Genomic DNA, 25,091 nt, shown 5'->3' on the forward strand with positions numbered 1-25,091 from the left:
TGACGACTGAGTACATCAACGTGTAAGTATTAGAACAATGCTTAATACATATTCATATAAGCTATTACTACCATCCTCAGCAATAGTTCATTCATTTCAGGGATTCCCAAAGCTTGGGTTTTGAACATAGAATACAAATAAAGAATAGAAAAGAGAAAAGAGAGTAGATAATAAAAAGGATGAAACTCCATGGGTTAAATCTTAACATATAAAAAGAAGAGACTTCTTGAAGCAAGCATGCTTTATGAAAATACATCCAAATATCAGCATGTCAGAGATCAAGTGCTTTGGGTCCAAGACCAAGATTTAAAATCCCTTGGAACTACATGTTCCAAAGAGAAAACAAAATCTCCTATAGCTGACATCCAGGTCCTCCTTCCAGTGAGGCAGACCGTCGGTTATGAGAACTTGGTCAAGGGTTGTGATGGGTTTAGCCTTAACTGAACTGCACCGTTCCACTCCGGGCACTGAGCTGTGTTGCAGCAGCAGTGAGGACTGACAGCATGACTTTCATTATCATTCATTCGGTATTATTATGAGGATAGGAACCACAATATTCAGAAATCCTGAAGGGATCAATAACTCTCCCTTTGTGCCTCCAGCCACATCTTTAATCTATTCCTTCTGCAAAAACTGCTCCAGTTTCAGGAGGCTCCTTCTGTGCCTTTGAATATGTGCTGCTTCTCTAAACTCCAGCCATCACACAGGAGGTTCCTTTTACCAGGAACATTCTTTCTATTTCTTTACCTAGTTTATTTCTATTCATCCTTCAAATCTTTATTTAGGTACTGTACCATCTGAGAAGCACTGCCTAATCCCCTAACACTGACGGGAATCTTCAACTCAAGCTTCCGATAACATCCAATATTCTCCAGGCACTACATTTATCACGAAATATTGAAATTTCTGCTCTATCACTCTTATTCTGATAAAATCGACTCCGTTAGGGACGAAGTATCTTGCATAGCACTTAGTGTAAAGCAGACATCTTATAACCTCTGCACAAAGTCTGAGTTTACTACCAGGAATGACTTAGCTTTTGAATCCCACAAGTTCAAGTAGCTAAAGATCCATTTGTATATCATGTTAAGGCTCCCGTCTTAGAACCACTTTGTCAAGTAGTTGGTCGGCTGCTGCTTTTTATTTACTACCGCCGTGAACCAATTGTCTTGCAGTTGTGTACTTCACTTACAAAAGGATCTTTTATCTTCAAAGACCCATATTTTCCTCCTTGTCGACCTAACACCCTTCAAAAAAAGTTACATTTATTTAGAAATAAAATGACCCAGCTTGTTATTTTAAGAGTGGGCTATATTACCACCTCATCCACTTAAAAAAAAATAAAATTTAAAGAACGTGAATGTATTTAGTCAACATATAAACGTGACATTGTTATGTGAGTTAAGAACGAGGAGGAAGATAGCAAGACAAGATAAATAACACAGTTTATCTGAGGCATAAATACAGAGGTCTGGACTCCAGACTGGAGAAAGAAAAGAACAGGGCCACGCCAAGAGCTTTCATGTAATCAGAGCCTTGTATTGTGGCCTCTCATTCATGTGCGCTATGCATCCCATCTACTTTTTTTTTTAAGATTTTATTTATTTATTTGATAGAGAGAGATACAGTGAGAGAGGGAACGAGAGAGTCAACGCAAGCAGGGAGAGTGTGAGAGGGAGAAGCAGACTCCCCACTGAGCAGGGAGCGCAATGCTGGGCTCAATCCCAGGACCCTGGGATCATGACCTGAGCCCAAGGCAAACACTTAACGACTGAGCCGCCCAGGCATCCCGCATCCCATCTACTTTCAAGGGGGAATCATGAATGTGTGACCATCAGAAGATATCTGGGTCTTGAATTGCAAGTCCAGGGATCCTACTTTGGGATGTGGCCACTAAAGACATGAGAATCTTGCAGATTTTGGGTAATGATGCACCAAAGTCAGAGTTTTTACTTTCAATGATCAGTATACACCAGAAGGCATTCAACTGAGGGATAAGCATTGATCACCCCTTGTCTGAGCCAATGGTACCTTTCATTAACAGTTACATCAATATTGGTGTCGTCTGGCTTTTTTCCGTCAATGGTCCACCAAACCTCATTGCGAGCATCCTTCAGGAAAGTAAAATAGACTGTACAGGGGATGAGCAGCTCCTCTCCTAAAAAAACAAGTTAACCCATCAGTGTGTAACCTTCACAAGGCTATACTGGTTTCACTCTGTGACTAATCAGAAGCTATAAAAGTGTACTTAAAACTCTACTTCTGAGTAAGTTTCAAGTGGCCTACCATAGTACCGTACCATACCTCATTGCAAAATAAACAAACCAAGAAAAGAAATACAGCAGTTATATGCAAACTTTCCAGAATGGCCATCTTTTTTATACAATCCATATATGCTGTACCACAGTATTTGTTCAAAGAGGCTCTGACAACATCCTTTTTAGCCTGAAACTTCCATGGACTACCCCTAACCTTTGTTATTTCCCTCACGAACAGTGACTAAGGAGAGATTCTCCAGACCTTTGGTGCTTAGCCCAGAAAATATGGGGCAGTGCCAGCACTTAGGAGCAGGCCACATCTTGAAATGCTCAGGTTGTCAGGATGTGGTCAATAAGTTTAAAGACAATTTACATATAAATGTGTGTATGTGTGTGTGTGTGTGTGTGTATGTGTATACATATATAACAAAAATTTACATCTTTATAAATACTAGCATTTATAAATAACAAATCTATGTTCTCTTCCTGAGATGGAACATGAGGTTCCATCTGGAGGCTCTCCAGGCAGAAAATGATAATATTAAGAAGAGCAGCAGCACCCTCAGTAAGAACTTCACATACTCACGGTGCTAAGTGTTTATACTTACTAGCGGCCTTATACAATTTTAACAAAATATTATGGGGTATTTTTTTAATTCATGTTTTATAGATGTGAAAACTGATGCTTCAAGATGTTAGCTGCTCTCCCTAGATGAAACTGTTAAGAGGCAGAGCAGAGTTCGACCGAGACTGACTTCCATTCCAGGTTACCCAGGACAGCTCTGTTCTATGCTTGCTTTCTTAGTTAGTTCTTGATATCAACTGCTTTCACTCTCAAAAAGTGTGCAGGTTGAGATGACAAATTATATTGTCATCCAAATTTGAAAGCAAGTTTGTCTCAATGAGTGGTCCTACCCCACCCCCTCTTCTAATGCATGATTATTATGTTTTCCCTTTTGGTTTCTATGTTAATATGCAAGAATATAACATGAACATAGAGTCTGTAACCATATGACAGGTAGACTAGATCATTAGTAAGGGTTTACCCAGATAGCAGGAAGAATGTTCACTTTACTGTACAAAACTGTACAAATGAATTCTAGGAAATTTGGTCCATTTGGAGTTGGCAGACCCCTTTGGGTTTTTTTTTTTTTTTTTTTTTTTTAACAGGCAGCTTGCTATTTGAAACCTTATCTTAGTTTTAGGAGGGCATCATTGTGCTCTACCTGCATTTGATCACAACCTCTGTTATCTTTAGTACAATTTAAAAAATATGTTCTTTTATACCTTTCATTGGGTTTGGAGAGAGTTTATTGTAAAGGATACAATATGGAAAATTTTAAAATTTTCTATGGTTTTCAGTTTAACCGTGGGAGGTTTTAAGCCAGAAGAATAACACACGATGGCTTATTCGGTCAGTTGCAAATAATTTTTGTCCAGAATGGAAAATTATGAAAACTAAAAAAACCTCCTTTTTTTAAAGGAGACCCAGATAGCCATAGGGAACACCCCATAGCATTCTAATCAGGGCATACTAGTTCTACCAGCTGTTAACCTGTTAAACTCACAGTCTCGCCTCCAAGCTCCAACTCTTGCCTCTCTGCAGTGAAGCAGAAGCTTAAAGGATATCTTGTGCTCACATCTCAGCCTTGGAAAACCAAGCTGTGTGCGAGCTAACATGTACATCAGACAGAAATCACTAATCAGGAGAGAGGAGCCAGGGGAAGAAGGGAGTAGCTATGGAGAGAGAAGCCGAGAATCCTAAAGATGCCTGAGAGATCTCTGACGGAGGAGCTAATCTCCAGAGCTGCCTTGGTTTCTGACAACATTTCAGTTTCAATTCATGTGTTTCCTTACAAAGCCCTCTATTTGCATGCATTAACTTAAATGACATTTTCTTCCTTGTCATTAAGAGAATCTAACTGAAATTAAGAGGCACAGCTATAATTACCCGGTTCTTTCTCGTAGACCACAAGATCATTGGGTGAATAGATCTGAGGAGGCAATGCATCTTTTGGAGAGCCTGTTTTAGAGAGGAAGAAACAAAAGAGAGATGATGTTAAATCATGTAGCCCTCATCTCTCATAACCCATTTCCAAGAGCAGTTCTTTTGTAAAGTTTGCCCAACTTCCTGGCACAGTTTGTCAATTCTTCTTGCAAAAGTCCACAGCTCAATGGAGAGTCATTTACAACACTTCATTCATTTCAGACAAGCAAAGAGACAAACAGAACATGAAAAGTAGCCTCCATGTTTTTGGATGGAGATTCAACCAGTGTTTTTGCTTCCCAAAGAGTACATGAAATCCCCTTCTCGGATTTTAAAATAAATTGTTTTCACGTCTTCCTCAATTGCTTCTTTTCTAAATATTTCTCCAGAACATGCCCCAGGTATCTAGTATAGGACCTGGTTAAAGAAGTAAATATTAAATGAATGAATAAGTAAATGGAAAATTCAAAACCACAATTGTGAGGCCAGCCCATCAGTCTATCCAATGCCTCTGGCAGTTGACTGCTTGTTCATAGGACTGCTGCTCTTTATAACATTCTGTATTTCTAAATTGAAAGAAAAATACCCTGAAGGGGTTTTATAGTGTAGTGTTTAAGAACAGAAGCTTCAAATATTTAACAACCAGGGCTCTTATCCTTACTTGGCCATATACTAGCCATACAACTCTGGTTTTTTGCTTAATCTTTGAGAAGCTAATTTTCCTCACCTCTTAAATGAGGATAATTAAACTCACCACACAGGTTCATTAGAAAGATTAAATTAAGTCATGCATATTAAATTAAGTAATGCATGTTAAAGCATCCTACTGGTATATAGTAAGTACTCAGTACTTCACAGCTTTAAAAACAAACTTGTGTTGCTTGAAAGTTGGATTAGAACCCTACCACACATCAGTGTCTATCAACTTCTCTATCTATAAATCAAGGTGAGCAAGCATGCCTGTTCTCAACTTCCCCAAAACAAATGTGTTTAAGTATCTGTATCAGAAACAATTGCCAAGACAGATTTAAGGTTAGATTATTCATTTGGCTTACAAAGCCCATTTGTGTTAAGTTCTAAACTTAGTCTGGTTTTTCTTCTGAATTAATTCCCAGCTCAGCATTATTCCAAAAGGAAGAGGAGAGGTGATTACAAAATTTTTCAATTTGAATTTTATTTGCCCTATTATGTTAGAGCCCTTAAAAATTATGCTGAACCTGGTATCAGGGTAATAGAGAAAGCACTGCACCAGAATCAGAAACTTGAGATCTGGAAATCACTTCTTACGCTAACTCACAGAGCATCTCTAAACAGGTTACTTTGTGTTATTGGGTCTTGACGCTTCCATCTATGAAAAGATGGGGTGTGAAAAATTCTCACTCTGATACGCTCTCATTTTTAGTATCATGGGTACAATGGTATTTAGGGCTCTCCCCTAAATGCTGACACTGGTTCTCTCGATTTCGGGGTTTGATGGGAGTCTTTTGACTCTGTCTGGACATTGTCTTTCCACTTTCTGAATTTCTCGTCCCCTGTTCTCTCAACCAGTGCAAAGCAATGATTAAATACCACCAGCAAACAGTTTTGGCTACCCCAATTCCAGTCCACAGGAAGAGTTGATTGAATTCAAATACAACACTTTTTTTTTTTTTTACATTAATTTTAACTACTTAATTCATTGAGTCTCTGCTGTTTGCCTGGAACTGGACTCACATAATATGTATATTATTTCTAATATTCTCAGCTATACTGATTGTTAAGTACTCTTAGTCCCAGAGTACAAATAAGGAGACTCAGACCCTGATCAAAGTCATATTGCTAATAAATAGCAAGGGTAGGGGCACCTGGGTGACTTAGTGTGTTGAGTCCCTGCCTTCGGCTCAGGTCATGATCCCAGGGTCCTGGGATCAAGGCCCCATCGGACTCTCTGCTCAGCAGGGAGCCTGCTTCTCCCCCTCTCTCTGCCTGCTGCTCTGCCTACTTATGATCTCTCTCTCTATCAAATAAATAAATAAAATCTTATAAAATAAAATAAAATAAAATAAATGGCAAGAGTACAAGCTGAATACAGATACCTCTGGCACTCTTTTCATTCCCCAAACTGCCTTCATTCATTCACATCCTCTTTCATTCAGTAGACCAACAGTTATCGAATCCCTACTCTGTATGCAGAATTACTGTGGCTCTAGGGATAGTGCAGGGAACAAAAAGAGATAAACCTCTTCCCTCATAGAATGGACACACTTGTTTGTAATAAACTATCAAGAGCCAAAACAGAGTTCTTGCACTTTTGTTGTGTGCACTTAAAAATCATGCTTACCTACCACCTTTACAGTCAGAGTCCTAGTGAGATGGAAGGTACGCCCATTTTCTGGGTATGTAACAACACATGTGTAATCTCCATTGTTCGAAACCAAGGCGATGAGAAAACTCAAGTTCAGGCCTTCAGCTACCACATTATTAAAGTTCTGTATTTTCTGACAGCCCTAGAAGAAGTAAAAGAAAAGATGTTCAGCATTTAAATACATGCACAGAAAACATACAAATTCATATACACACACACAGCTAATTTTGCACAGAACATACAAATATCTATGCCAGCTGTATCTTTTACAAACTATTTTGGTTGAGTTTTTGATGATGTTTCTGCGAAGAATAAATGTGAAGTTTCATTATACTTTCTACAAAAGGAAAATAGGACTTCTAACTGAAATATGGATTCTAAAGTACAAGCTTCCTGTCTCAGGATCCTATATTTGAATTTTGGAAATCCATGTTAATAGTTAAACAAGGTTACCAAAAAAAATTGTTAAACAAGGTTAAAGTTTTGGAAAACAACTTAGGCATCTTAAGGAAGTTCATGTGCTGCTATTTAAGAAATGCTTATTTTTCATTTTTCTACCTTTGTTTAGTGATTATATTAATTTGGGAAGCCAGCCACTCTGATAATTAAGGTCTCATGTTAGGTGCCTGATTTCAGTGTTTGTTGTTGTTGTTTTGTTTTGTTTTATTTTGTTTTTTCTCTCTCTTTTTTTTAAGGTTTTATTTATTTATTTGAAAGAGAGAGAAAGAGAGTACAAACAGGGGGAGGGACAGAGGGAGAAGCAGACTCCCTGCTGAATAGGGAGCCATCCAGACAAAGGGCTCAATTCCAGGACCCTGGGATCCTGACCTAAGCAAAAGGCAGCCACTTAACCTACTGAGCCACCCAGGTACCCCTGGTTTCAGCATCCTTGATGGCTCTGTTGAATCTCTCTATTGGTCACTGACAAACATTTTTGGCATTTCCTTCTACTTATCTCATTTTCTTTTTACAATTCAATATTATAGACTTCAGAATCTAAAATGAAAAGATATTTTATAAGTCTTATCAACAGTTATTTATTTCTACTCCAAGTTATGCTTTTATATACTTCTACTGATTTGTAAAATTTGGAGATTGAAATACCTCACTCATCATAACTGGGATCCGGGGCACTTGGGTGGCTCAGTGGGTTAAGCCTCTGCCTTTGGCTTAGGTCATGGTCTCAGGGTCCTGGGATAGAGCCCTGCATCGGGCTCTCTGCTCAGCAGGGAGCCTGCTTCCCTTTCTCTCTCTCTGCCTGCCTCTCTGCCTACTTGTGATCTCTGCCTGTCAAATAAATAAATAAAATCTTAAAAAGAAATTTAAAAAAACAAAACAAAACTGGGATCCTGTTCTGGCTCTCTGAGCCTCACTAATTGGCTTATATTGTTTTATTTGTTGTTGTTGTTTTTCCTCTCAAAGAAAAAAATACATCAACTGTCCAAAAATTACATGTGGAACATTCGCTTTTAGAAAAACTTTTTTTTTTAAATCATTAATTAATCTGTGGCAAAAATGAACTGGGTTATGCCCAAGGTCCTTTAGATCTTGAAAATTCAGGAAGGTTATTATTGACTTGTACTTTAGATTTACTGTATCTACATATGTAACTCTGATTCTTGAATATGTAAGGTTTTTTTACTTCAATTCCTGTAGCATGTGTTTTGAAATATGACAGTTACACTGAGTGGCATATTTTGCAATCCTTTGTCATAGGAACTATGTCTTTTAAGAATATCGCTACACTTTTGACTCATGGAGATGATCATCAAGAGGAAGCTGTTATATGCTCAGTTATTTTCTGAATGCAATTTATCTTGTTTTGATAAGCAGTGTTTCTAGACACTTGTCACATCAGCAAAATATTTCAATCCTCGTAGGTTATCACAAAGTATAAGGCCACAGAGACCTGTACTCTTCTAATGAATTTATGTCAGATTTGGTTTAAATTGAGTTTAGACTATCTATAGAACTCTATCTGATTTTTGTGGCACCTTTCATTTAAACAGTTCAAAGCTATTTTCTTCTCTCATTTGTTAGCTTAGCTGTTCTTAAATCCCCATGAAGTAGACAGATCAGACTAAATATGCTCTAGTTTTGCAGGTGAAAAAAAATAATGAGACAGACAGATAAAGAGATATTCTAGATAACACAGAGCAAAGCTAAAGCTCAGTTTTCCAGACAGATGAACAAAAGTTTTACACTAGCTTCTTAACTAAGAATGAACACCTCTCCTTGGGCTGGAAAAATTGCATGGGCACATGTATTTACATGCACTCCATTATCCCATCTGACCTTTATTCCAAACTTAGCAAGTCTGGAATGCTTTTATGTTCATTTTATAGATGAGGGTATCAAGGCCTAGAAAGGTTAAGGGATTGCCACTGTCATAGAGCTAGGTAGTGTCAGAGCTAAAATTTACATCTGGATCTACCTGTTTTGAGGCCCTTGTTTTAAGTCCACCTGACACTGTCTCCCTACCCTATCCTGTGGCCCTGCACATATCCCACACCCAGGCCAGCCCCAGTGTTAATAGTGTGCTATGTCTCTATCACTTAGACGAGGTGGATTCCCACAATTCATGATAAACTGGAAAACATACTGCTCCGGATAAGAAGTTAAAAATTACTACTGCCCTTGTCAACAGCACTTCTTAAGAATGTACTAAAAGAAACTTATTTCTTTGACTTATCAAGTATCACTTATGTGAAAACTATTTAAACACATTTGATTTAAGATTTATAGTATGTGCTACAAATATGAAGAAACACCACTAACTCAAAGCCTTTTCATTCATTCACTCATTAGTTCATTCATCCTTGATTATGAATCATAAGCCATGTACCAGGCCACTGTTTGAGGTTCTAAGAATATAGGATTGAGTAAAACAAAGGGTCAACTCTTATGGACTTATCATGAACAGAGAAACAGAGCAAGCAAGGAAAATGGTACAAAATAGCTGTGTGTTGATCTCTTGCTAGCTCTCTTTTTTTTCTTTCTCTTAACTAAACCCATGAGCATGAACTTGAAATTCAGGCTGGATATGCTTAAGGGTATTCAATGGGCCCATGAGTCGATGGTGTAAGTATGCTTTCTTGTGAGATTTTCTCTTTTTTCCAAAAAGGAAAAAAGAGCTGCTTTGTCTAGAAAAAAAAAAAAATTCAAATTAAGGAATATTCCCAAAAAAATTAATGGAAAAGTTTCAGGTCTGATCTACTATTCAGAAAAAGCTGGCCACTCAAAAAATGTAAATTAACTAGTTTTAACCAAAAGAAGTATAAAGAAAAGAAATACAAAAAAGCCACTTCAAAGTTATTAGACCTATAGCATGTTGGAAAAGGATATAAAATAAATATTTTACATTCTAAGCATGCACGTGCAGGGCAGGGGTAGATGTGGGACATTGGTGAACTATAAATAACCATTAACTTTAGCCTATCACGTGTGATGAACTCTAATTCTTACAAGCAGTTGCATCTCTAGACCCTTTGGCACACGTACCTGAGACACACAGTATGTTTTTAACCACAATAAAGTATTCCTAAAAATAAATACTGCAGATTTCAAAATCATTTCTTTGGAATCAAGGGGGAAAAAAAGATTTGAACAAAAATCTAGATATCCAAAGAATTAAAAAAGAAAAAGTTTCCAAATACAATAAATGATTACTGGTAAGTTGATTTCTACTGTGAAGCAAACACTCGTCTGACTAGAAAATAAGTCATCCACTTAGTTGACCAATCAGTTCCTCATTTTGAATTCAAAAGAGAGAAGTTCGACAGGAGATAAACGTTTCTAATACGTAGTGGTAACCATAGCAACCTACCGCAATATATAGGTAAAGAACAGCACGAGAAATGACTCTGAGATCTTTGAGAGGAAATAAACCGCGTGCTGAAGCATGGGGGGGTGAGTGGGGGGACGTTGTGACTAAAAAAGGACAGATATTTCCATTCAATAAACCTACAACTTTTAAAGAATTGTAGGAGGGCACAAGAATGGAAAAGGTATGGTTCCTGACGTAGAGGCATGCGGTCTAGTGCAGAATTGCTACAAATACGATCAGAAGCATATTGGGGTGGGGAAGTGAAGGAAAAGATTAAACACAAAACATTTAGAAAAACTTCCTGGAGGAGGAAGATGTGGGTCTGATTGTTAAATGGCAAGTAGAATATCACCAGCTATGTGGGAGGAGGGGAGACTTGGGGAAGTGACACCCTAGACATGGGGAAAATGTGAAAAAAATCCCCTGCATGGGATGTCTGCCTGGCTTGGCTGCTGAAGAGTCTGCCTCCAGCTCTTGAACCCAGGGTCTTGGGATCCAATCTTGCATCAGGATCCTTGTTCAATGGAGAGCTCTTTCTCCCCCTGCCTACAGTTCCCCGGGCTTATGCTCTCTCTCTCTCTCGCTCCCTGACAAATAAATAAATAAATTTTTAAAAATCTCCTGTACTTTTACAGCATTTTACCCTCTGTGTTAGGCCTTAACCAACTTTATGATCTCTTTCCATGCTTATTTCTTCCTCTAGAAAACTAACTCCCAGGGGTATGTGAGGGGTGGATGAGTACTGTTACCTGCATGGGCAGCAACTTGCCCAATACTTAGCACATGGGAAATGCTCAGTACATTTGTGTGGTAGGTTAGAAATATGAGAGAAGGAAAGACACAAGACATGGTGTTGGAAGTTCAAGCGGTATGCACATGATAACAAGAAGATGAATACAAGGATTGTAATACATGGGATGAGGCAGTTGTAGGATGGACAGGGAAACCGGGTGAGGATACAAAATGAGTTTGAGATATAACATTAGAATAGTTACGAATATCTATCGACATTTTTGCACCCAAGATTAAGTTGCTATGAAAAGCATCTTATTTGTTCACAAAGTCTTCTCAGAGTTCTATCCACCAGTCACTTCCAATGAACTTCAGAATTACATCATCCATCATCCAGTGTTTACACAACAAACACTTAACAAAATCCCTCCCATGTGACAGGTACTGTGTTAGGAGCTGGGCATACTGCAGACAGTAAAAACAGAAATGAACCTTATTCTCATGTAATTTTCCAATCCAGTCCAATTCATTCAATTATTGAATCAGTTCTTAAATACAAAGTATATTGGCCTTGTTTTGGGCTGTGTGCTTGTTATTCAAGGGTTAGAAAGAGGTCACTACCCAGTACAGAAGAGAGAAATGCAACCATTACAGTAACAAAGATGAGGTATACCTTGAGTGCTTTCACAATACAGAGTGGGTGATTCATTCAGCCTAAGTCAGCTTCAAGATTTCTCAGATGCTTGAATGGGGTTCAAGTTTAAAGGATGGACCTTAATCCTCAGAAGTCCAGAGACTATACATAAAATGTTATGTGTACATATGCATACAAATAATTCAACGTGTATGGCTTGGAAAGAAAATATGATACATACTTCCTTTATACCAAAGGTTAAAAATCACTACATTGGGACTACAGAGAAAGGAAAGAGATAACCAAACTAAGATGTCGATCAGATTGAAACAAGCACCTTAAAATAAAGTTGATTACATAGACCTTGGACTAACCTAAAAATACATGCCATGCCAACAAGAAGGCCAAGTTTGGCATTGTTTCAGACATGTTTGAGATGGTACTATCTCCGAAAAAGCAAAGGTTTTCAATTTTCTGAGAGGTTTTTTTTTTTTTTTTAAGATTCCATTTATTTATTTGACAGACAGAGATCACAAGTAGGCAGAGAGGCAGGCAGAGAGGTGGCGGGGGCGGGGAAGCAGGACCCTGAGACCACGACTGGAGCCGAAGGCAGAGGCCCAACTCACTGAGTCACCCAGGTGCCCCCTTCTGAGAGATTTATAAACAATATCTGGCCAATTCCGATTCATGTCACTGAAAGTTAGAGGTGGAGGCATTATTCTAATTTTAATGATCACACTGAGTAAAAGGAAAACCAGCTTTTTGCAAATTGAGATCTGGAATGATATCTATCCTGCTAAATGGCAGCTGAGAGCTTTTCAGCAGCTGCTATCAAGGTAATATCCAACACATCCTCTAAAGTGGTTCCTCTGATCCTCAGTAAGAAGGGGGAAATTGCCTTTGTTTTTACAAGTGCCTCTGGAGAAAACTATTGAAATATCCAGTTATAAAAATGAGAACAAGAAATGATCCAGTAGTATGAAAGTCAGGATGGCTCACCATATTCTAAAGATTTTGCCTCTGAGTAAATCCAATAATAATTGTAACAACAACAACGGCATCACACTTACCTGTGTCTTTATGTCTATGCATTCTGAAGACCCTATGTGAATAAACATGCAGCCTCCAATTTATACATGTGTTGTGTTTCAAAAGTTCTTTTATAAGCTGGCTATTTGAAATTCAGTAAATCACTTCCAAACCATGGTTTGGTTTCCAGGCTAGTAACAAAACCTGGCTCATTTGACAAACATTTACAGAACATCAATTTAACTCAGAGGATTGTCAAACTAGGGACTATGAATTCTGGCCCAGACTGAAGAACTCTTGGCCATGTAGAAAACAGCAGGACAGAAGACATGCAGAGAAGAAAATTCAAGCCCATCCCATTTCTCCTGCAATTCTTAAAGAGAAACTTCTGATTTTCTGTTCCCACCAATCCCAGTTTTCTGAGCCCCTTCTGACTTCCCTGGGTGATTGAGCCACTGGTTCTCTTATGGCCCCCAGCCTCCCTTGTGACCTAGCCTGTGTGCAAAGCTGGCTCTGTCCTTCAAAGCGCCTCACACTCCAGAAATAAAGATTGAAGCACCCTCCCTGTGTCATTTCTGAAGAGTATTAGCTTTGGAACCCAACGAAAGTGGGTTCCCAGATTCCCCTATTACTGGCTGGACTGTTTCCAGTAAATTATATAAAATAATTTAAAGCTATGGGACCAGGAAAAATCTCTCAACCACTCTGTACTTGAGTCTTCTTAATGATAAAATGGAGAAAATGATAGACCCTACTCAATGTTGAGAGAATTAAAATAATCAAAATATTTGGAAGAATTCCTGTGCTCAGTAAAAGTTAGCTATTACGGTTTACCTCTCTGAGCCTCTGGTTCCTAATGATATCGACTCTGAAGGATGTGGTGAGTATTACATATAACATATAAAGTACCCAGTACAAGGTATTTTACTAGGAAAATGCAAGAAATGTTAGTTTCCTTTCCCTTTTCTCAATTCATCAGTTTTCACCCTCTGCCAACAGAAAAACAAATTTGCCGGAACTGATTAATGTGCCTTAACTCTCGCAGTTATTACTAAAAGAAACTATTTCTCCAATGTCAAGGTATGGAATTCAGCTGATAGCAATGGAAAGAGAACTACTGTAGGAGAGCCAGGATATCCATGCAGATGCAGGAGGTGACTGTAGAGGGTAGGAAATAGAAAGCAATGTCATCCCTGCTATACAGGGATGGGAGAATCCCCCTTGCAAGAACCCTGATTTTGTTCCCAAGACTGCAGAACTCTCAGGATTAAAGGTATCAGTTGATTACTCAAGGATGGAGAAATAAAAAGCAGCACATCAATAACAATAACCTTTCCAGAATCAGAGAATAGGAAGGATGTCTTGTTACTGATTGTCCTCTTAGTCACCTGAACATTGTTGGGGATGTGCCATTGCATTTTCACTGCTATGACTTTTTTTCTTGATTTTTCTATGTTTCTTGTCTTCATTCACCCTATGAACATTCTCTCCAGATTTTGACTTTAGCCCTTATCCTTTATGATTTTATTTTGCATTTTGTCTTTTTCTTAAAGGATTCAACTATCACAGAGATGCATCCAATTCTTTATCTCCAGTTTTGATTTTTCTTCTACTCTCCAGACCCATATACATGTAACCACGACCTATAGGTTGCTGCTCCCTAGAGATCTCACAGATATCTCATTGCCCCTAAACCACTCCTTCTCTGCTGTCCATACCTTGGTTAATAGCACCAACATTCATCCAACCAGAAAAACAAAAAAAAAAATCTAGAAATCTTTGAGGACATAGAGATGGGAAAGTCATAACTTCAACCTCAAGAAATAGTCAATCTCACAGGATACATACATGTACATTTCTCCCTCTTCTTAGAACCAACAATTAATTCTCTTTGGTACTCATACGGAAATTAGAATTCCACTTTTTAATAAGAGTAAGAATTATTTATAAACTTGTCTGAATTAAAGTGTAGGATCTTTTTGGAACTATGCAGGGTAGGACATATATCTTATTCATCACTGTGTTCCCCCAAACCCCTGACATATTGCACTGAATACAATTGATCTTCAACAGCTGTTGAATGTATACATGGATGACAGTGAAACAATAAAGAAAGTGAAAAGTGACATGGAGATAGACATAAATAAGTTGCTTTTGAATTATATTAGGGAAAAAAATATTTCTAGCTGGAAAGAAGAGAGAACATTCCATAAACGTGGTAGAATTTGAACTGTTCTAAAGAAAGAAGAGGGGGCCTTCCAGTTAGGTATGCATCAAGAAAAAGGGAAAAAAATAGAATATATAAGGAAATAAAATTAATTTTTTTCAGACCATTGAGTATTCAAAGTATAGGAAAAGTGAACAGGGTTAGAGATGAGAGAAATCAATTGCAGGTAAAGAGAAGAATATTTTTTTTAAATTGGAAAATGCATTATACTTATTAATGTAAAATTGCTAATATTATTCTTTTAATCATTTTTTATGCTGTCTGCTATGGAACATTATGATCATAGAATATACAATGATCAACTGTACCTGTACCTAGCCTCAAAAGTATAAATTCAACCTATGTCTTATTTCATCTACACCCACTCACTGCACCCACCCAAGATTATAGTGAAGCAAATCGCAGACATTATATAATTTCACTTGTAAAGATTTTTATGTATTTCTCCAAATGACAAGACCTTGTCTTCGGCAAGCATAACTATAGTATTATTATTTAAAAAGTGACAACTCATTGTATTATCAATATTCTGTTTTCAGAGTTCCCTGGTTTTCTCATAACTTGCTCTATAGCTTGTGTGAAGAAAACACAATCTAATTAAGGTCCATACATTGCAACTAGCTTTTATGTATCTTAAGTCAGTCTTTCTATCTCTCTTTCATTTTCTTTCTTCTTCCTTCCCTCCCTGTCTCTTAATCATTTTACTTTAGCATAAAATATATACAAAAATCACTCAAATGCATGTACAAGTTCATGTATTATTATAAAGCAAATACTTTGTAAGCACCACGCGGATCCAGAATAGATTGTTATTGGTCACCCCTGAAGGCCTTCCACATGCCCCATGTCAATCACAGCTCTTTTCCTCCCCCGTCAAAGTAGCCACTATTTACACTTTCATGGTAAAATCAATTTCTTATTTTTCATTTATAATTTTATCACCTACATGCCCATCCTTAGACACTATAGTTTCATCCAATGTTAAATGTGTCTTACGTGTCTCAAAACCTACACATTCCCACATCATGCCTTTCTTTTCCTTGTAATTTATTGGTTGAATAATCCAGGACATTTGGCCTATAGAATTTTCCAGTCTGGATTTTGCTAACTGCAAACTCATGGTATAGATCAATACATTCCTCTGTTCTCTCTATATCCTGCAAAATGGCAATAGGATCTAAAGGGTGTTTTGGGTTTTTGTTTTGTTTTGTTTTGTTTTGTTTTTCAGACTCAGGTTTAATCCATTTGGAACAATTATAAGTGATATTTTATTCTTTCATAAGAAGGAGTATGTCTAGCTATTCCCTTTCTTATGATGGTATCAGTCACTGATGCTTCATGCTCAGATTTATTAGTTCATTAGGGGCTGCAAATGATTATATACTTTTATAAAAACACATTTCTCTGCACTATTTCATTACTCAGTGCACATTTCTTACAGTAAAAGAAGAATAAATAGCTGATTTTTTCCCTTTACTCATTTTCAAGATAACAAATTGATTTCCTATCATCCACTAAATGTGACCAATTATTTAAAAATATCATTATGAACTTATGGATTTAAATTTAATTCATAAGATTCAACCCATTGTGATTAATAACCTTACTGAAGCTCAAATTGTTCCATTATTGGCCAATGGAAAACTCTTAAAGTTGGCTCCTAAGTCATTTCATTAATGACTTAAACCATTAGATGCTAACATTTTAAACTATGATTATGAATTGCCTATATCTTCTTTTAAATCTGTCAACTTTTGCTTCATGCAGTCAGACACACTGCTGCGAGGCACATATACTTGTACTATTTTTATGACTTCCTGATGAATTGACCCTTTTATTATTCTGAAAAGTCCTCTTTATCTCTGGCAATACTCATTGTCTACAGTCTACTTTATGTGTTACTGTTATATCCATTCTAACCTTCCTATTTTTATTCATCATTTATCTTTAATTTTAAATTCCTTCTCCTTTCTACTTTCTGTTCATCTCAAGGAATTATCTATCATGTTCATTTGCTGCTATGTCCCTCTTAGTTTTAGCTTCCTTTCTGAATGACTTATTTCCATCTTCCTAACTTTCTAATTTTGGATGTTTCTAATTCTTATTGATCTATGTTATTATTTCACATCTCATTTCTTAATATCTTTTAGCTCATTTTTTAACTAGTAAGTCACATTATATTCCTCTGGCATGCTTCTTTTTTTTTGGTAGAAATGTTATTCTGCTTCATATTCTACTTTTTCTTCTCAAGTTTGAACGGGATTTTACCTTGGTTCTTTTATTTTAGAGTTTTATTTTTATCTGTTTAGAGAAAGAGAGCACATGTGAGCAGGGAGAGGGGAAGAGGGAGAAAGAGAATCCGAAGCAGACTCTATACTGAGCGTGGAGCCCGACATGGGGCTCGATCTCAGAACCCCGAGATCAAGACCTGAGCCCGCCCAGACACCCCTATCCTGGCTCTTTTTGTTATTAATTTTTATGTTAAATGTGTTTTTTTTCTGGGCTTTTGAATTTGGCAGGATTTTCTAACTTCACAGAGCTCCCTCTTCCAAACTACGATCTTGAGATTTGTTGAGTCTGCTGCTTCAGAACTTCTTACTATGGGCCTCTTGGACTCATTCTCTGTTAGAGAGTAAAATTCTTCCTAACTTCAACTCTTGTTCTCAAACTGGCCCACCACACTTTACAGTAAGGATCGCTGGTTCCTTGTTCTCCAGTCTAGCAGGGACCACATGATTTCCATCTGCCCCTCTTCCCTAGACACTGATTCTATATGTGGCTTGTTTCACTTATGTCATCGAAAGTGATTCTTGTGGCTAACTCATCCCTGAGTTTGTTCTAAATGTTGTCCAGTAGTTTTTAGCTTTGGCATATGTGGGTATGTGAGGAGATTAAAAAAAATAATAATAAGGCTGCTCCCACAGGTGCCATCTTCCAACATCTTCGTTTTTGACTAAATACTTGCCAAGTCTCTCAGATGTGGAAGAGACCACAGATGGGCTGTGCCCACAAATGAGGATAAACATGAGAACACACACAGATAGTAGAATACAGTGCTGACTAATCAAGGAGCTGACATTCACCAGATGAGCGAGCAGCTTCTGACCTCACTTAGCAGTGAAAAGAGCAAGCAGGCATTTCTCAAATGGTATCTCACAGGGAGTTAATAGAAATATGGTAGTTCTAGTTGTCCAGTGAATGTAATTTAGGAAATGGTGAGTTGAGACAAAGCATTCTTCACCACTTCTTCAAAATGGAGCACAGATAAATAAAAATGGCACAAAGTAAAGACGTGGTAAAAGATTTGCATAAAATTATTAAGGAAGAAATAAAAAATCTGACGAGAGAAATCTCAGTTTCAACATTAACTGAAGAGTCAAGGACAGACATTGCCATTTTAGAGAGCGTAAGATGCTCCTGAGTTTGCTTACCATGTACCAAGTGATGGTTGGTTTGACAGTGGAAGGAAAGAACCCATCTACATTTGGACATGTGATCTTCTGAACACCATACTCTATATACAGCTTATGCAGTGGGAGTTTCATGGAGGAATTGAAGCAGCTGTCTTTCTGAACCACTTCCAGAGGAAATGCAACTTTGCTGCAGTATGTGGTGTTCCTGAAAAGAGAAATAGCCAATAAATGGGCAATTGCCTTTGCATTGGATTTGATGCAGCAATCACATGAAAATGAGCTAAGTGAAATAATGCTGCACATTGAGATTTCATTTATATGTGAGTTCACATAGAAATTAAGTGCATTATGGAGGTATTTCCTCTACCAATTTGAGGTCACAAAATAAAAAACAGACACAATTAGCTACTGTTGATATATTAAAATATTTATATTTTAATTTTATATATTATATATATTATAATTTTAATATTTATATTTTAGGATGACTAGGCAATTGCATTTACATTTGAATGTCCACACAGGTCATTTAGTCTGCCTAGGGGCTCTTCTCCTCCCTTATACAGGGTATAATTTTCAGCCTCATAAGATATATTCTCTGACTTAAAAAAAAAAAAATAATGGACAGTGGTAGGATTGATTTTTCTGGTTTCCAAAGTAAAATCTAGATGTTATCCTCAGAGGAATATTGAAACAAGAATACAAGTGGTACAATCCTGGAGGATGAATCTTAATTTATGGCCCTAAGACATCAGTCCACCTTACATATGGAGGCTTTCCATGCCATCCTCCATGCACCCCATTTCTAAATTAGGGTTCTCATTCTCTGAGTACCTCAGACATTTCCTTGATTGACTTTATCATAGTCCAAACAAGGGCATGGTCACATGTATCTTCTTTTGTTCTTTGCATGTAGTACAGTGTCTAAACTTTCAGTAGGCACTAACTAAATGTTTCAAAAATAAATGGAATGGATGTAAAACATGCGTCTGTGCACAGGAAAACAATAAAGAGAACACAGATAATAAAAATAACTGATTTCTTAGGGTTATGGGTAAATGGGTCATTCACTGCCTACCCTTTTTTGTGATTTCAATTCAAAGTGCCAAATACATATAGATATTCATTAAGTAATTAATTGAGGCTAACTACAGTGAAATGGGGGATGCATTTCCCTCGCAGGATGGGAAGAAGAGATGTTTAAAGATGACTTAGGACAATGATAATAAGGTGAGAAGGGACAGTGGCAGCTATAATCACCACCTAAAAATAGCAAAAGGTCGACCAGGTGGAAGAAGTATTCTATAGGTGGACATTATACAGGGGGTAATTTTCAGCTTCATAAGATATATTCTCTGACTTACAAAAAATAATGAACAGTGGTAGGACTGATTTTTCTGGTTTCTAAAGTAAAATCTGGATGTTATCCTCAGAGGAATATTGAAACAAGAATATAAGTGGTACAATCCTGGAGGATGAATCTTAAATTATGGCCCTAAGACATCAGGCCTTTGATTTTACACGGGTCAGTTCAAGGACATTCTCCACTTAGGAATCGCCTCAGGACTGTGGGAAGCTTCTGGTATCTCCACAAGACAAGCTCACTTCTAGATTTTCTTTAGGGACAGAGAAGATAAGCAGACAGGTAAACTGAAGAGATGGCCATCTGGAAATTGATAAATCACACTAAAGGAATACTCAGGCTTTAACAGCCATGCTGCTCCCATAATGTAAAGGTTAGAAAAGTTTGAGGAAGAGCTCTAGATAAGTAGGAAACAGAAATAGAGTTAATGAAACACTAAAATGCAGAGAAGAGAACAAGGTCATCCAGAAAGCTACTGATGACGCTTTCCCAGCTATTTCTGATGTCCACCTGTAACAGATTAACAATTTCCAAAGATGGAAAGGAGATTTTAGGCTGCTTTTCTCATTGGGTGGATACAGATGCCAAAGCTCTCAGACACAGAGTGACGTGCCTCAGGTCACCAGCTGAGTAGCATGAGGGCTGGGATGCCAGCCTGGTTTCTGTGTCTTTCCTCCCATGCTCTTTCCACTATAATCTGTCTTAACTTCTCCTACAAAGCTGTCTTGGGCATAAAGAGTGGACAGTGCTCTTTGGAAGCCTACAAACTAGTCTAGAGTTCATTCCAATAAAACTAAAGAATCAGGTGAGATCCTCAAAAGGGCCTTCAGAGGTTCCAAGGGACTCCCAAGGCCACAATAATGAAAATGCATTCTGTGACAGAGAAGTCCTTTTTCACTTAATCGTAACACAGCTTGGCTTAAATACATCAAAATGTAGTCACATTTCTCTATCAGAAAATGGTCAATATCCATGAGAGACAAAGGACATTCAGAAGACCGTGTGGGACTATCTATTCTTGTGTTATTCTATGCTGTTGTATCGTTTCATCATTCAGCCCTATTATTATGGGCCGAATTGTGTTCCCCAAATTCATATGTTGAATACTTAACCTCCAGTAATTCAGAATGTGACCATATTTGGAGACAAGTCTTGAAAGAGGTGATTAAGGTAAAATGAGTATGGTGGGCCCTAATCCAATATGATTGATATGCTTATAAGAAGAGGAGAATAGGACAGAGATGATGCAGGGGGTCGATCATGTGAAGAGACGGAAAGAAGATGGCGGTCCACAAACCAAAGAGAGAAATGAGACCAACCCTGCCAACACCTTGATCTTGGAATTCTAGCCTCCAGGACTGCAAGAACACAAATTTCTGGTATTTAAGCCACTTTTCTGTGGTATTTTGTTTTAGTAGCCCTAGCAAACTAATAGGTGCATACTGCACCTATTAAACAGTAGGAAACTGTATAAAAACAAAACAAAAACAAAAACAAACCATAATCCACAAACCAGATGGGAATTTAAAAGACAAAGTAAGTCTTGGAAGCTAAAAGGGGACCTTGGGAAAAGAGTAGCCAAAGATCCAAGCCTTAAAAATGACTATTCTTTAGAGGGGCCTCAGTTGTTGTTGTTGTTGTTTTTCCTTTTAAAGATTTTATTTATTTATTTGACAGAGAGAAAGAGAGAGCACAAGTAGACAGAGAGGCAGGCAGAGGTTGGGGGAAGCAGGCTCTCTGCTAAGCAGAGAGCCCGATGTGGGGCTTGAACCCAGGGCTCTGAGATCATGACCCGAGCTGAAGGCAGAGGGCTAACCCACTAAGCCAGTCAGGGGCCCCAGGGCTCAGTTTTTAAAAGCTTATTTATTTATTTATTCATTTATTTTCAGAACAAAAACAGTATTAATCTGTGGTAATAGAAGAATAGGTATATTATGGTTTAAAATGCAAAATCTGTATGAATTTTCAAGATTCAACAAAGTGGATTTGAAAGAAATTTTGCAGTATTTGTGGGGTTCTTTGGATTATATTCTTAGATTCCCAGTGATATGGTGTTTATTTGCTTTGAAAGGCAATTTTGGTGAAAAAGTTTGAAAGGTATTATTCTAAATACATTTGATATCTCCCAAATATTCTTCTTCCATAAGGCATCCTAAGGCTTTCTTCTGTATCAGGGACATCGGAAGATGCCAAGAACAACAGAAATGAATGGGTTCTGCTCTCTACTGTGCTCATTGTGTAGGGAAATAGATACTTTCCGGTGAGGCAGAAATGCAGGCAGGTTCTAATATCAGGGAAAAGGAAAAAAATAAACAAGGCTCCATCATTAGATAATCCTGATATATGTCAGGGTTTGAAAAGGAACTAGTTATGGAGAAAGAGCTCAAGAGTGCAACCGTTTTCTCTGCACACCTCTTGGGCAACATCTGCTAATCCACTGAGGTGAGGTGTAACTCTTTCTAGATGTTTCCTTCCCTGCCATAGCTTCATAGCGGATGCATCCTCCAGAGAAAAGCCCAAGAACGAAAGGGAAAAGAGAAAGTCCCCACCAAGAATCAGGCTACCTTAGCATGCAGGTGTAGTTGCCGGTGTCGTTGAGGAGGGTGGGTCGGAACCAGAGCACATCTTTCTCCTTACTAATGCGGTTGTCAGGGAGACGGAAGTTAATTGGCTCCTCCAGGTCCCGGTCCTGCCTCGTCCAATACCAGATCAGAGTCAGGCCAGCTGAGTGGGCTGTGCTGTAGTTGTATTTCAAGAAGTGTTCAAAGAGTGGGCACTTGAGGCGAGCTGGCTCATCTTCAAACACTTGGATCTGCCTCATGGTATCTAGTCCCCAGTCATCACAGCGTTCTGGAACGATCAAAAAGGAAAGAAAGGGCTAATGAGTCACCTCATGTTAAAGGCCTTCTCAGGACACCCAATCTTTTCCAGGAACCCCCCTGTCTGGTGATGTTCAGTAACCTCTCTGTAATAATTGCGTGGAACGGGCACTGTGGGATGAAGAAATGATTTCTGTATCTTCCTTTAGCATCTTTTCATTACCTCTTAGATAATGACTTGATCTGATAACTTGAGCTTGTCGTGCCCCATAAGGTATGGGGGAGAATCTCACCTGAAAAAGAAATCATGTGCTCTTTCGCCCTCTGGAGACAGAGGAGGTTCTGAGGAGAAAATTGTAACTGAAAAGATAACCCTCCAAGACTCTCGGTTCTTCCCAGGTCTCCTGATTTGGGGGCTAGATCTGCCCAGACAAAGATATCTATCTACATCATAGTCTCAGGAGCAAAACTATATATGTAATAAATAAAATGAAGTTTGTCACTAAAGTTTATGGTTGCATATTAAGACAACATTTTTGTGGCAGCAGATAATGGAGAGAACAATTAAATTTTTGGAAATTTAATTTTTATAAAAGCAAAGAACTGGAAGCTTTATGACTTGCAGAAGGATTTGTAAGCAATAAATCCCTACGTAAGTAATAGATCTCTGAGAAATTTAACAAACTGGCTTTTCTGAGACTCAACAAATTACTATTATTTATAATTCCTATGCCTTTAACAAGAAACACCTTTTACAATCCAATATACAAAGAAAGAATTGGAAAGATCAAAATGTTGTTCACACCAATACAAACGTGATAGTAATTTTTTAAATAAAACATCTATCTTACCAGATTCTTCAAATACATTTTCATTAAAGATATGAAGTTGCAGAATCAGTTCATTCGGTTTATAGGATATTACAGCCACAATTTTTCAGATACATAACGTTAGATGGAATATATACAACCACTTTCACTCCTTTCTGAAACTCCACTAAAACCAAAATAATTTTTTCAAGACTTAACCCCAAGAAAGAGCAAGAGCAGGAGAAAAGCTAGTAACAACATCAAAATTGACAAACTGTAACCAGTTCGGCCCATTTAAATACTTTGCTTTGTTTTGTTTTTCATCTATTTATACACCATGGCTTTCATCCTGTGTCCTAGAGCTGAGAAATGATATATTTTTATCAAATAAAAGAAATGCTCAACTGTTTTAAAAAATTAAAATTAATGGATAAATCCTCAACCTGTAGGGGAAAATTGGGGAGCACACCAAAGAGCAATTCAGAATACGGGGAACACCCAGAAGGAACTGCCAGCCTCACAATAAGGAATCACTATTGCCATTTGCCCATTATCTCTGGGTTCTCCTTCTAAGCATATTGTAAGAATCTACTTTCCTGCTCTTTTGGAGGAGAGCCCATGTGACTGAGTTTAGCCAATAGGATGTAGTGTCACTTGTATTGCTATCTTAAGGGCTCGAGCATATTTTACCGTGCTCCCTTTTCTTCTGCTCTGACAAATATAAAAGTGCAGAGACTTTAGTTTGGGTCCCTTGATGTAAATAACATACAGCAAAAGAAGGAAAAAAAAAAAGAAAAAAAAAACAGATCTGTCAATTAAATAAGTTGACGAAAATAGACAACCCACAAAAATATTTTCTAAAATTATGGAAAAAGAGAAGATTCTAAAAACTGTTAAAGAGTAAGAAAAGAGACCGAAAAATGATTACATAGAAAAGACAGGAATCATGGGGCGCCTGGGTGGCTCAGTGGGTTAAAGCCTCTGCCTTGGGTTCAGGTCATGATCCCAGGGTCCTGGGATTGAGCTCCGCATCTGGCTCTCTGCTCAGCAGGGAGCCTGCTTCCTCCTCTCTCTCTCTGTCTGCCTCTCTGCCTGCTTGAGATCTCTGTCAAATAAATAAATAAAATTAAAAAAAAAAAATACTTGGCTACCACAAGGTTTCCAGACTGGAAACTTAAAAAAAAAAAAAAAAAAAAGAAAAAGAAAAGACAGGAATCAGAATGGCTATGGGAATTTCGAAAAAACAAGACTAGAAGCTAGAAGATAATGAAGCAATATAGGTGAAGGGAAATTATATCCAATCATGAATCTAAATCCAAGGAAACAATCAGCTGTGAAGGTGATGCTTTCAGACACATCAAGACTCAGTAATTTTCCTTCCCATAAGCTCTTTATCAGGAGGCTTCCGAGGGACATGTTCCCAAAATGAGGGGGGGGGGGGGAGAAGAGAGAAAATTATGGGATTGAGGAAGAGGGGATCAAATTCAAGAGAGAGGGGAAGGAATTCCCCAGAATAACAATGAAGGAGATCCCAGGCTAACAGCTATGCAGCAGGGTTTGAGGTGAACCAGTGTAAGTAAAAGGTAATAGAAATGTCCAATTCAAAAAAGAATAATTGTGACTAATAAATTATCTGATGAAATTAGCACT

At 37.8% G+C, this 25,091-nt stretch overlaps 1 protein-coding gene across 7 annotated transcripts in view; it reads right to left on the reverse strand.

Moving 5' to 3' along the window:
- Positions 1–25,091, reverse strand: part of IL1RAP (interleukin 1 receptor accessory protein) — a 139,546-nt gene that overhangs the window by 26,613 nt on the left and 87,842 nt on the right. For all 7 annotated transcript variants that reach the window (XR_009350959.1, XR_009350961.1, XR_009350960.1 and 4 more), the window contains exons 3-7: positions 22,378–22,663; positions 18,469–18,655; positions 6,566–6,731; positions 4,210–4,281; positions 2,032–2,158 (exon numbers count right to left, since the gene is read on the reverse strand). Coding sequence is in view for 3 of the 7 variants with exons in the window: in XM_059163138.1 (XP_059019121.1) it covers positions 2,032–2,158; positions 4,210–4,281; positions 6,566–6,731; positions 18,469–18,655; positions 22,378–22,663 (838 nt within the window). In the remaining 4 variants the exon portion in view is untranslated. The remainder of the gene's footprint in view (positions 1–2,031; positions 2,159–4,209; positions 4,282–6,565; positions 6,732–18,468; positions 18,656–22,377; positions 22,664–25,091) is intronic.

This window comes from Mustela lutreola, chromosome 2 (assembly GCF_030435805.1).
Source record: "Mustela lutreola isolate mMusLut2 chromosome 2, mMusLut2.pri, whole genome shotgun sequence".
Taxonomy (NCBI): domain Eukaryota; kingdom Metazoa; phylum Chordata; class Mammalia; order Carnivora; family Mustelidae; genus Mustela; species Mustela lutreola.